General features: G+C 52.5%; 1 protein-coding gene across 2 annotated transcripts in view; it reads left to right on the top strand.

Moving 5' to 3' along the window:
- si:ch211-137a8.4 (uncharacterized) overlaps positions 1-12,095 on the top strand; it is a 29,344-nt gene that overhangs the window by 15,563 nt on the left and 1,686 nt on the right. The window contains exons 1-3 of one of the 2 annotated variants that reach the window (XM_023962032.2): positions 2,155-2,787; positions 5,194-6,723; positions 8,293-8,805. In XM_023962032.2, coding sequence (XP_023817800.1) covers positions 5,403-6,723; positions 8,293-8,805 — 1,834 coding nt within the window. In that variant the 5' untranslated portion in view covers positions 2,155-2,787; positions 5,194-5,402. Of the gene's footprint in view, positions 1-2,154; positions 2,788-5,193; positions 6,724-8,292; positions 8,806-12,095 lie in introns of those variants that run through there. The other variant, XM_023962031.2, reaches the window with a different exon arrangement.

Raw genomic sequence — 12,095 nt, 5'->3', positions numbered from 1 at the left:
ACGTTAACCCTGTAACACCAGAGCCTTAGCTCCTGTGTTGACATTCTTTTAACGTCATTCCAGCGGATTCTGACGCAGAAAATGAGCCGATTCTGTTGATCTCAACACGTAAAGGTGAAGTAGGTGCAGATTTTTCATGATTCCGATCATCAGAGTGTAGTTTGAGTGGGCGTCCTACAGCTTCTTCCGGATCATGTACACACCTGTGCGTGCGCATTCGTGCGGTCAATAAGGAGCTAATATGAATTACGACGGCATCACCTGTGCGTCATAAGTGGGTGTAATTTCCATTTTCCCTGCGAATACTTCATGATGCACTTACCACACGCACCACAATGGTACGATCCATTTTCGTGGCGGGTCAGTCCGAGCCTCAAAGTCACACCTGAGCTCACCTGAAGGTACAACCCAAGAACCTGCAGCGTCCTACGTTTGTCTGGTCACCGAACCCCTGAACTGCCACTGGGACCAAAAGCAACACCTCTGGGTTCGATTCCCACTGCAGCGGATCCTTTGTGCCATCGTGTCCTGCAGCCAATCAGCAGCTCTTCATCATTGTAGCTCTGGCAGCTCTGCGGCGAGCGGCCTGGCTGGCTGTCCCGCAGGCCCGGTTTCATTTGACGTGACTGATGGCTTTGCATTACAGGAGTCCGGATGTGTCTAAAGCTCAGGTTTCACTGCCAGACGGTAAAACTGTCTCCGTCTAATTAACAGCCCTCCACAAACTCCAATCCTCTAAATTTAGATTTGATGATTTGTTTCGGTTATTTTCGCCGCCCTCTGATGGAGCCTTTTCCTCTGGGGGGGGGGTCCTGTCGAGTTAAAAGACGACCATGACCCAGATGTCCCGCGGCAGCGTGAGAACCGGGCTGATAGGTTTAAACATTGTAGATCAGGAAGACGCTCACCTGTGAGCTCGCCATCGCTGCTAACGGCGCCCGTCACTGTGGAGCAGAAAATCAATGAGAGCCTCTCTGTGGTGACACAACACTGCTGTTTGTTTGCTCGATGCATAACTTTGGTATTGATTAGGAAACAAACGAGGCTTTCATATCAACACCACAACTAATGGATTTATTAAAAAAAAAGGGATAATTTGAGGATTTCTGGTGGGGAACCAAAAACCCACCTGTGGCTTCGCTCAGATGGGAACCGGATCAGAGCCGATTGTGGGGAAGGACCGGATTTCATGCAGTCAGAACAGCCTCAGTAAACCCCGGGGGGGTGGGGGGGGGCTGAATGAAGCGCCCGATTGTGAACGCAGCAGCCGAGCTGTAGGTGTTGATAAGGCGAAGGTGTGAAGATGAGAGCCATTATCTCAGCGTGAAGTGGGACGTGGAGATTGGCTGCTCGTCCCCCCCCATTGACCCCCATTACAGCTACATTAACGAGCATCCTGAGGGATTAGATCGCAGACAGAGAGCAGCTGAAAAAACACTGAACGCTCTCCGCAGAGACCCTCCTGCAGAAGAGGGACGTTTGAGGGGAAAACGCGTCAGAGCTGAACGGCTCCAGGCGGAGGAATTCACTTCAGTTTCGTCTGTTCAGCCCAACATGACAACACAGTCGTCTCAACGGCTTCAGTAACTATGCAAAACATGAAATCACTTATAAAATACATTAGCCGATCGCTAAACTAAACTGGGCATCCCTGACCCGATTCCAGAAAAAAAAGAAGGAGGGATTCTCCCCCAGGATGGACAGGCCATGTAACAGAACTCCTAGAGAAGTATTAGCTTATCTGACTCTACAACTACATGTTTGAATAGTCCAGCAGACGAGCTTCATCCGGATGGAGGTGGGACACCGCGGGGTCGGGGTCCACGGCAAGGACAGGAGCCCGGACGGGCCAACTGAAATCTGGAATGACTGGGAAATCAATGAATGTTAAGATGAACGTTAGCGCTCACACACCTGGGGGGCAAAAAGTGTCCTCATTTGATGGGGACACGTCTCACTCAAGAGCCGTTTGGTGGTTTTACCCTCAAGTCTTCCCCCTAACCCTGAGGGTCACCTGGTCTTCACGATGACCCAGCCAGGGATTTGAACCCAATGTGGGTGACCACTCCACCACTAAGCCACTCAGGTGGAACTCACTCTTTTCATTGGTTAGCATCCACCCATAACTGGATGGAAACTTTGTGGTCTGCAGCGGTCCCCGTTCACGTGTCCGATCCCGGAACAGAGCGATCCCGGCTGACAAACCAACCGGACTCTGAGGTCAAAGGTGGAGCATCTGCTGCCCCCTGACCAGACTTGGCTCCCAAATGACTTCAGGAGGACCACAGAGTTCTCCTCTAGGAACATTCCCAGCACACGGACACACAGGACTGCTGGTGGAACTGAGGTGGAGCAAAGTTCTGACGTTCAGGTTCTGGTTTCCATGAAACACACCTGAGGTTCCTCATGTCCCCTGAACCTTCAGGAGTTAAGATGGTCGAGGAGTTTGTCTGAAGGGCTTCTGTTCACTCGTCAGTGGTTCTCGGAGGTCGTAGAGTTGGTTTCCAAAATGAGGATTTCAACTGTTTGGGGGCTGGAAACGGAGAGGAGGAGGATCCAGACAGACAAATGCAAGTCAGGAGGGACTCTGCTGTGAACTCTCTCCTCCTCCTGAAGCTCTGACACTGAGAAAGTCTGACAGGAGGAAGAGGAGTCACAGACGGTCCAGAAGGAATAAGAAAGGAGAAACCGGCTGAGGAGGAGAAACAGAGGATGGGAGATGTGAGGGACATCGAGAGGGATGCAAAAACGCAGTAAAAAAAAGGAGACAAAGAAGAGGAGGAGGAGGTGAGGAGCAGACGCTCAGGAGGAGAAACCAGACAGAGGACAGACAGATGGATGGAGGCGAACAAACGAGTGGAAAGAGAGTGCACCACTCCTCCTCCTCCTCCTCCCCTCAATCCCTCCCTCCATTTTGTCGTCCTCCTTCGTCTGATGCTGCTCCAGCTTCTCGGGCTTCAGCCACACATGCAGCTCAGCGCTCTGCTGGAGCGCCGCCGCCGCCGCCATGTGAGCGGAGTAGAAAAAACCTGGGCTGCTGATGGCGTCACGGTTCTGAGCGCCGCTGCGTTCTGCACGGCTGCAGAAATAGTGCTGTGCAGCTTCATGCATGATGGCTGCAGCCGTGCAGCTGCACTTCATCCAATTATGATTTTCTGGCTTTTGCTACTTTATGATCACATGCAGTGGTTAGTGCCCCCTGCTGGCAGGATCCCACAGTGCAATGGGGGGCCGGTCCTGTCCGTCAACATGTGAGGAGAGCAGCTGGTGTTTCCTCCTCAGAGCTTCAGGAGCTGCTGGAGCTTCAGGGTTCTCCGGTGGTTCTGTTGTTTATTTAGACAATAAAGGCGGCGGAGCGTCTCCGAGGGAAAGACCGGCTCTTTCCTTCAGCGGCGGCTCACAGATGAAGGGAAGGAAAAAGCTGCAGATCAGGAGGAGTGACTCCTCTGAGGCGTTTGAGGGTTTCATGTTGGATGAGTTCAGAAATCGAACTTCACGCGTCGGAGGTGAACAGAGGGGTTACGCAGACGCGGCTGGAGGTCACGGTGCTGCCCGCCGTTGGTCTTTGCGCCTCAGGGGCGCCGGCTGTGATGTGTTTGAGGAGCGTCAGCCGTCTCAGCTGGTGGCGGGCGTTCAGGCTGCGGGGACACATCAGGTCTGGGATCCTTCTCTCCTTTTCCTCCTCAGGCTGGCCTGCTGGAAGGAAACACATTTAGGTTTTGGAAGCTGAAGAAGTTGCTGCTTCTCATTCATCACACACAGAGAGACAGGTAGCCCACATTCGCTCAGAGACAGCTGATGGCTCCGCGTTTGGGGGGGGGGGCTTTCAGGAGCCATGGCGGGAAAGTGTTCCATCATCTGGCTGGTTTATTTCACTTCCGTCAAATGATCCGTCTCTAATCTGTGCCGCAGAGGTGTGAAACAACACTGAGTCCTGCAGACGGACAGACCTCTCTCGGGCGGCTGATGGGCGGCGAGCTAAAGCCCCGCCCATCAGCCGGGCATCGTTGGAGCGGAGAGCCGAGCAGCTGGTCAGCTGTTGGTGCCAGCAGCGTGCTGTGGGATTATCTGGAGCGTGTGATTTATGTGTCTACACTCTGCTCAGCGGTCCGTCTGCGCCCGTCCTCCAGGCTGACTCAGGCTGAGCGTCTGGACTCTCCTCGCCACCCCGGGACCCCGGCGCTGATTCACTCTGCTCTCAAACGTGTTACAACCTCCAAATGTAGACGGGAGCCGTCTGCTCAAACGGCAAAACACAGGAGAGAGCAGAGCGGGGAGCCGGACTGCTGAGAAGGTTTCTTTCAGAAGGAGAGTGACTCCGTCTGAGGCTGCAGGACGACCTGCTGGTGGGATTGATGACGACGGATCATCGCTCAGAAAGAAGCTGCAGCCGTTCACGGCTTTAGGAAACTCCTGTGCACACGATTGGAATGGAATTCTGATGATGGGGGACATTTATCTAGAAAATGTACCCATAAGAACCCAGACCACCTTTTCTTAGAAATAAAAAGTATTCTTCCACAAACTGAGGGGACCACAGAATGATATTAATGGATATTTTTCCATCACGCTGATCATCACAACATTCATTCATTCAATCATCTTCTGAATCGTTTGTTCAGAGTCTATCCCGGCTACTAGCAGGCGAGGGGGGGGGGGGCATCCTGGACGGGTCGCCAGTCTGTCACATTCACACACCCCCGCACGCTCACATGCACACCTATAGGGATGATTTAGAGTGACCACTGAACCTATAACGCATGTTTTTGAACGGTGGGAGGAAGCCGGAGGTCCCCCATTGATGTTCCGGTTCACGTCCCGGCTGGGGGGACTGAACCAGCTGGCTGTGAAGAATCCATTTCTGATATTTTTCTGTTAGGAGCAGACGGAAAAACGCCGTCTGAAAAAGAGCTGATTGGTGACGTGGAGAATCTGCTAATAACTGAGGACAAAGCCGACAAAAGCTTCATGTTCCATCAAAAAGGTTTAGGGAGCAGAGGAAGCAGAAATGACTCAGAGTGTGGTCGCCGTCGCGGCCTGCCGTGTCGTCACCATAGAAGCAAACGGTGTAATAGCCCCCCATCCCATCCCTTCTGAAGCTCTTCCCGCAGAGCGGCGGTCCAGACCGACCTGACTGGACGTCTGTGGTGCTGATGAGACCATTAACCATCGGCCTCCCTTTTGTCTTTGCAGGAGTTTGGAGGACGAGTAGGATGCTGAGTATCGTTCTTCCTCGCCCGTGCTCTCCGCTCTGCTCTCCATGACCTGAGAGCCAACACTAGGGAAGGAACCCGACACCAGAGAAAGAGAGGAAGAGGAGGGCAGAAGGCCAGGGAAGGAAGAGAAGAAGAGAGAGAGAGACGCCTTTTTTGTTGTTGTTGTCATTGTGTTTCCTTTCTGAGATGGCGGCAACTGAGGCCAGTGCGGCGCCGGTGGTCCAGGAAGACGGGAAGGCTCCTGAAACCAAACCGGCGGAGGCAGAAGAACCGGCGGAAAGCACAAATTCAGAGACGGTGGACAGCGAGGCGGCTGAGAAGGACGGCCCCGCCGTTAACAGTGACGCCGCTGAAAACAAAGAGACTGTGAGTAATGACACCGCTGCGGCGCCAGGAGGCACCGAGGAGGGCGCCACGGCAGGTGAGGAGGCTGCTCCTCCCCAAAGCTCGGAAAGCACCGCCTCTGCTGAGCACAAGACCTCCTTTCTGGACTCCTTCCTGAACAAGAGCGGCCTGGGGAAGGTGATGGGAGGGAGGAAGAAGAAGGAGCACGGCACGGCCGCGGGAGGCGGCGAGGAGAGCACAGCGGAAGGAGGGGACAAAGAGGGAGAAAAGGCAGGCGAGGAGGCCGCTGCAGCGGAGGGAGGAGCAGAAGGAGGTGAAGAAGGAGGAGAGGCAGAAAAGCCTGCAGAAAATGGAGAGAAAGAAGAGGAGAAGAAGACGGAGAAGAGCAAACCCGCAGAAGCTAAGTCCTCCGTCCGAGACCTCATCAGGAAGCCGGTGGCGAGGATCTTCTCCCACCGCAGCACCGAGAAAAAGGACGGCGCCGCGGCCGCCACAGAACCCGAGAAGCAAGTCAAGGTTCGGTCCAGGTCCCTGGATCGTCTAGAAGATCCCGAAGCACTTAACACCACTGCAGACTCCAACCCGGAGGAGGGAGGAGCTGCTGCAGGAGCAGAGGAGGAGCAGAAGCTCTCATCCGCCTCGGCCTCCACCAAGCACATGAAGCGCTGGCACTCCTTCAAGAAGCTCATGGCCCAGAAAGCCCACAAGAAGAGCAGCGGAGGAGAGGAGGGGAAGGAGGAGGGAGCAGAGGGAGAAGGAGGCGGCGGAGACTCCTCCACACTAGACTCCAAAGAGTCAGGCCACAAGAGGTGGAAGCTGAAGCGCTCCTGGACCTTCCAGGGTCTGAAGAGAGACTCCTCTGTGGTCGGCATCAGCGGCAAAGCCAAAGGCTCCGAAAGAGATGAGAAGGAGGAGGCTGCCGAGGAGGGAGAGGAGGCCAAAGCCGAGGGAGGGGCCGAGGAGGCAAAGACGGAGGGAGGAGAGGAGAAAGCAGAGGGAGGCGAGGAGGAGAAGGCGGCAGCAGCCGGAGGAGGAACCGTCACACAACATGCCAACGAGATCTGGACCTCCTTCAAAAAGAGAGTCATCCCCAGGAGCAAGCGGGCCAACACAGAGTGCGCCCCCGGTGGAGAGGAGGACGCCACTGCAGCCGCCGCCTCAGGTGAGACTCCTGCACGAGATGAGGAGCTGAAGGCGTCCAGCACACATGCAGACACTCAGAAACGGGGAATCATTAGATCATCGTCTGATGAGCAGCTCCTTCTCTGGTGTTGGTCGGTTCCTCTGCTTTGGACCGTTGGCCTTTTGATGGAGGAGTTTGAACATTTGACTAGGATTCACCTTTAGCTGGCAAAAGAGACACACAGTCACACACCCATGCACACTCACACTCACAGCTGACCGCTGATAATGATCCATGGATGATCTGCTGTCTGTGGTTCTGGTTTCTATGGTAGTTAGAACACCTTCATGAAAACTCCTGATTGATCGGACAGAAATCCTCTGAAGCTCAGAATCCTGGCAGGTGCTTAGGAAGTAGCTATTTGAGGTACTCAGCTGTTTCCCAACATTTCTAACAAATCAGAAGATCAACCACCACAAAGTCAGAGTCTGTCCTTGAACCGCTGTCCTGTAGCTGTGAAACCACACGTTCTTTGTAGCGTCCACAGCTGGACGGAATCGAACATTCAGACTGTGAATGTGATCGAGAGCGTCTGACCAGGCACAGCCAGTAAACTAGCTGTCTGAACACACATTCAACAACTTCAATCGATTTAAGCATTGATTGCTTAAATCGATACCTCGACACCGGAGCTGAAGCTGGAGACACAAATTAATCAGTTCTGCAGAAAAATCAATTTCTTTAAACATGTCGCTTTGGCAGATTTATTAATAATTATCTGAATTCTTATGTTCAAAGTGGAGATATTAGGCTTTACGCCGATGATGCAGTTTAGTATGTTTATGCATAAAACCAGGCACAAATAAAAGCTTTGAGACATGTGGGAAATTGGCCCGAAAACTTTAATTGATGACTAAATTAGAGCTGGGAGATCAATCGATTTTATTGATTAATTCAAATTGGTGACATGCGATGACGTTTAAAATAAAAAGTTCGGATTTTACCGATTTCGTGTGGAAGATGCCAAAGTTGTGTTCAAAATTCTTCGAGGCACACTTGTGCCGATGGCGGGAGGGGGGTGTTGTTCGCTCGATGTCCCGGGCCATGAACCGGGTATGAACCCGTACAGGGATGGGCTGTTTCCTCCTCCTGTGACTTCACAGCTCGTCATCGTCACTAAGAAGCAGTTTCTTTTTTCTGCTGCTCATATAAAATTGGAATTTAAAATGTTGCAGTTTGGACTTTATCTGGATTTTCTTTGGCGTGAAGCTCTGGGATGGTCTTATCTTCCCAAATTTCCATAGGATTGTCAGCTGCAGCCCTCTTTGTCGTCATGTTTGGAAAACATTTGTTGCTTTTTTCTTGCTTTGCCTCTTTCTTCTTCTTTGTCTCGTGGCCACAGTTGTAAACGGTTCTGCGTCTGCGGCGCCCTCTGCAGGCAGGCGGAATAGTTATCACAGCACTTTTGAGCATTTTAGTTCTTTTTTCGAAACATTATCAGATGTTCTGCAATTCATTTTGTCCTGTCAGATTCTGTGAGTCTGGTCTGGAGTTTCGCTTTTGCATCCAGACAAAGGTAACTCCTGGTTTCTCCCCCTTCTCCTCCAGGTGAGGACGCAGCTGCAGAGGACGGGAAAGATGGAAAGTCGGCCAAGGCCAAGCGCTCACATTTCGGCCGAGCGGTTTCCCTGAAGAACTTCATCATGCGGAAGGGCAAATCCAGCAGCGTGGACCAGGGTGAGGGCGCCAAAGAGGGAGAGGAGGCTGCAGAAGGAGGCGAAGCAGCAGAGGAGGAAGGAGCCGCCGACGGCGAAGCCGAAGCTACTGCCGAAGCTACTGCCGAGGAGGCCAACGACAAAGACGCAGCTGAGAAAACGCCGCCAGCGGAGGTGAGCGACACCGAGGCGGCTAAAGAGCCAGATGAGACGCCAGCCGAAGCTCCCGTGACCAACGGAGAAAACGGCTGCACCAACGGCACGGTGGAGGAGAACGCCACGCACAATCACCAGGAGGAAGAGGAGAAGACGACGGAGAGCAGTCCCGTAAAGAAGAGCAAGGAGCTGGGAGGAGTCAAAGAGGAGGCCAACGCCAAGATCATCAACGACACAGCCGTGAACAGTGGTGAGTTAGAGCGGCGGCGGGACTCTGAGGAGCCTCCGAACATCTGCAGCAGCAGAGAAGGATTCGCTGACAGCAGACAACCAGCTGCAGCTCCACCAAACACTAACAAACACGCCGGGCTAGCGCTAGCTGTTAGCGGGACGGAGGAGGAGAAGCGGGGGGAGGCGGAGTCTCCTCTGAATGGAGCTTCTCTGGATGGTGCGGGGTCAAATGATTGGTGTGAGAGGGAGGAGGATGAGATGAGGAAGAGAGATTTAAGAGAGGCTGCAGTGGCTATCGTTCAGAGCGTGATGTCAGCAGCAACCGGCCAATTAGAGAAGGAGCTGTGCGTCGACAACGGCGTAAACGGCGTCTGCGATGCAGACATTTAACCCGGACGACATGCAAGGCATGCACGCCAAACGCACGCTCACAGATACGCACCGTTTTATTCACCTGCATGAACGAGGGGATCACAGGGAGATCGGGAATGTGGGGGTCCCGCCAGCGAGGCGCGGTGTCATGTGACTTCAGGAGGGTTCACAAGAACTCCACGTTTGTCTGGATCTTTCATTCCTTCTGTCTTATTATTATAAAACATTAAATATTGGCAGCAGATAGGGGAGGGGGGGGGCAATTCTTCTGCTAAATCTGCACACAAACCAAAGGTAGAAACTGTCCGTTTTAGGCTAAAGGAGCAGGAAGTCTGCAGAGCGCCGTAAGGCTGGTGCAGGAGAACTTTACGTTTGGTCACATGGAGGATCAAAAGACGGTCAACAATGCGGTGAAATGCTTGGGATCAGAAGAACTCCCTAGAATAATCAAGAGGAACTATATAACTTTGAAACAAAACAGATGAATACGTTTAGAAAAAATCTAAAGTGCAGAAGGGTTGAAATGGGTTTTCTGAAATGTTAGAGCAACTGCAACTGGACGTTGTAGCTGGACGATGGACGTGAAGAAAGACCTCAGACCTGCTGCTGAATACGTTTGGTCTTTTTCCCGAATTCCCTGAAAAAAGCCTTTTCAGAGGCTCAGACGGTGACAAATGTTGACCTTTTGTGGCTTTCGGCGGCAGGAATGTTCCCGGTTAAACAAACGTCGGTGGTGCCGGTTGTAGTCTTAAGTCCCAACTGTCCTAACGGGTGAAAACGGGCCGACTGGAGGGGAAAAACGGTAAAAACCTGTAGAGGACACGCAGGTGAGCCGCAGGAAGTGTCCAGGTGGTCGACCGCTGACTGAACGCCTAGAGAGATCTTATTCTACGAGCGACGGGTCGTAGTGAACACGTATACAACACTTGAGGGGGAAGTAGGTGAGTTTTCTTTTTTTCCAACCCTCAAATCCTGCAGACTGAACGAGGAGCCGGTTAAAGCGGTTCCTGTGATGCGTGCGCGCTCCTCGCTGCAGCCTGACCGTTAGAAATGAGGACTCTAGACAATCAGAGTGTAGTTTGTGTGGACGTCCTGCAGACACACGGATCACGTCACACCTGTGCGTGCAGCACTGGATTGTGGTCAGGAAGGAGCCAGGACAGAGTTTAGACACTTTTGATGCATTTAAGGTCCAGAGAAAAGCAGGTGAAGTTCTCACACAATTCATGGAAATCCGCCGTTTCTGTCATGAAGGAAAGTGGCGTCGCATCGTTACAAATGGAAAAGGTTTCCAAGCTCGCCAACGACGCCTCCGGTGGTCGAGATGCGGCCGCTTCTGTCACTGAGCCTCCGTGGGCCCGGACCCTCCGAGGTCACAGGGACCCAGACATCAGCGTAAACAGAAAACGTCTTTAAAGTTCATGAACAGGTTCACATCCAAACCACTTCATAACAGAAGGACAGCTGATGGAAACAGAGGCAGGTTCTCCTTCCACCACAGCGTTCTGGTTCTTTTTCTGCCCACCTGGGAGCCGCTCAGGGCTGCTGAGCAACAGGAGGTGAATTGCTGGTGAACCTCCTCCATTATTTATGAATCCCAGCCTCCTCTGCATTCAAGTGCTCCTCGGTCTTTGATCTGACAGAGACCAGAACTGCTCCTCCTGCAGATGAAGCCACGACTCATCAAACCCAATCCGTCCATCGGCTGGAGTTCAGAACCAAGTCTGACAAACGTTCACTTTGGTTCCTTACATTGGGGTTAAATCAGCCAATACTGACACCACAGCATCAGCAGTGCTGTCTGTCCACCAATCAGTACTTTGGTGATTAAGGAGATTTAGACAGTTCTGTCCTTTAGGATTTTTTTTCTACCTTTTATCTTTTGCAGCATCCAATGCAAACGCCAACTTCAACCGTTTATTTTCTCCTCTAAGCTCAGCTTGTAATGGAGCTGCGGGGGGGACATGTGAGAAAGATGTAACATCTAAAGCACCAAGAGGAACGATGACTTCAGAGCGTCACCCAGCAGGAAGGGGCCGTTATTCTGTTCCGGTAACTCTTAGGACGGCTTAAGCCACCGTCCCCTCCACCCTTAGTGGGGAGAGACGGGCCGTCAAACCTGTACGGGGCACGCAGGCGGCCCCGCCGGAAATGTCGGGGCAGTAGAGAGAAAATGTTCATTCTGCTGGGATAAAGTAGGGGCGATGCAGGCGTGTTGTACGGATTTGTCATTTGTCGACCCCCCCAAATCCTGTGGACTAAACACAGAAAGATCCTCAGTGTTGTTCACGTGTCACGTGCACGCTCCTCGCTGCAGCCTGGCTGGTAGACCTGAGGAAGTGAGTCAATCAGAGTAGTTAGGACCACGTCCACACGCATTGGTGTGCGGTCAGGACTCACACCCTCCGACCAACCAGAGCGTGGCGTAAGGACGCCACCGTCAACACGTGCGTGTAAATTCTATGATCTTCACGATACACTCACCGCACACATGACAATGGTGCGTTCCATCTCTGCACGCCGTCTCATGAGGTGGCCTTACGGACCTGGAGACGCACCTGAAGATGCAGTGGCTCCTCTCTAGGACCCTCCTATTTTCCTAATTTTCTTAATTTTCCAACCTCAGTGACTCAAAGTGACGCCATCCAGGCGTCACCACCAATTCCAAGTCCCTGATTTTGTCCAAATTCAACGTCGTTTACTTTAGCCTGAAAACGTTCTTAGAAAATGTGCTTAGCAACGCGTCAAGGCATGAATGCTCTCACTGATGGGGTCCGCTGGAACGTGGGGGGTGTGAACGTAGCTTAAGGACTCAGTTAAGCTTTTAAAAAATCACCACGTAGGCGAATGAGGAGTAATGAGGAGCAATGAGGAGTAATGAGGAGGTGCAATCCCTTTTTGACATGAAGCATTTGGTGCTTTCAGCCAGCAGGTGGA

This window comes from Oryzias latipes, chromosome 13, assembly GCF_053564925.1.
Source record: "Oryzias latipes strain Hd-rR chromosome 13, Olatipes_Hd-rR_3.1".
NCBI lineage: Eukaryota > Metazoa > Chordata > Actinopteri > Beloniformes > Adrianichthyidae > Oryzias > Oryzias latipes.
The sequence above is the reverse complement of the archived record's forward strand: the minus strand, read 5'-3'. Positions and strand labels throughout refer to the sequence as shown.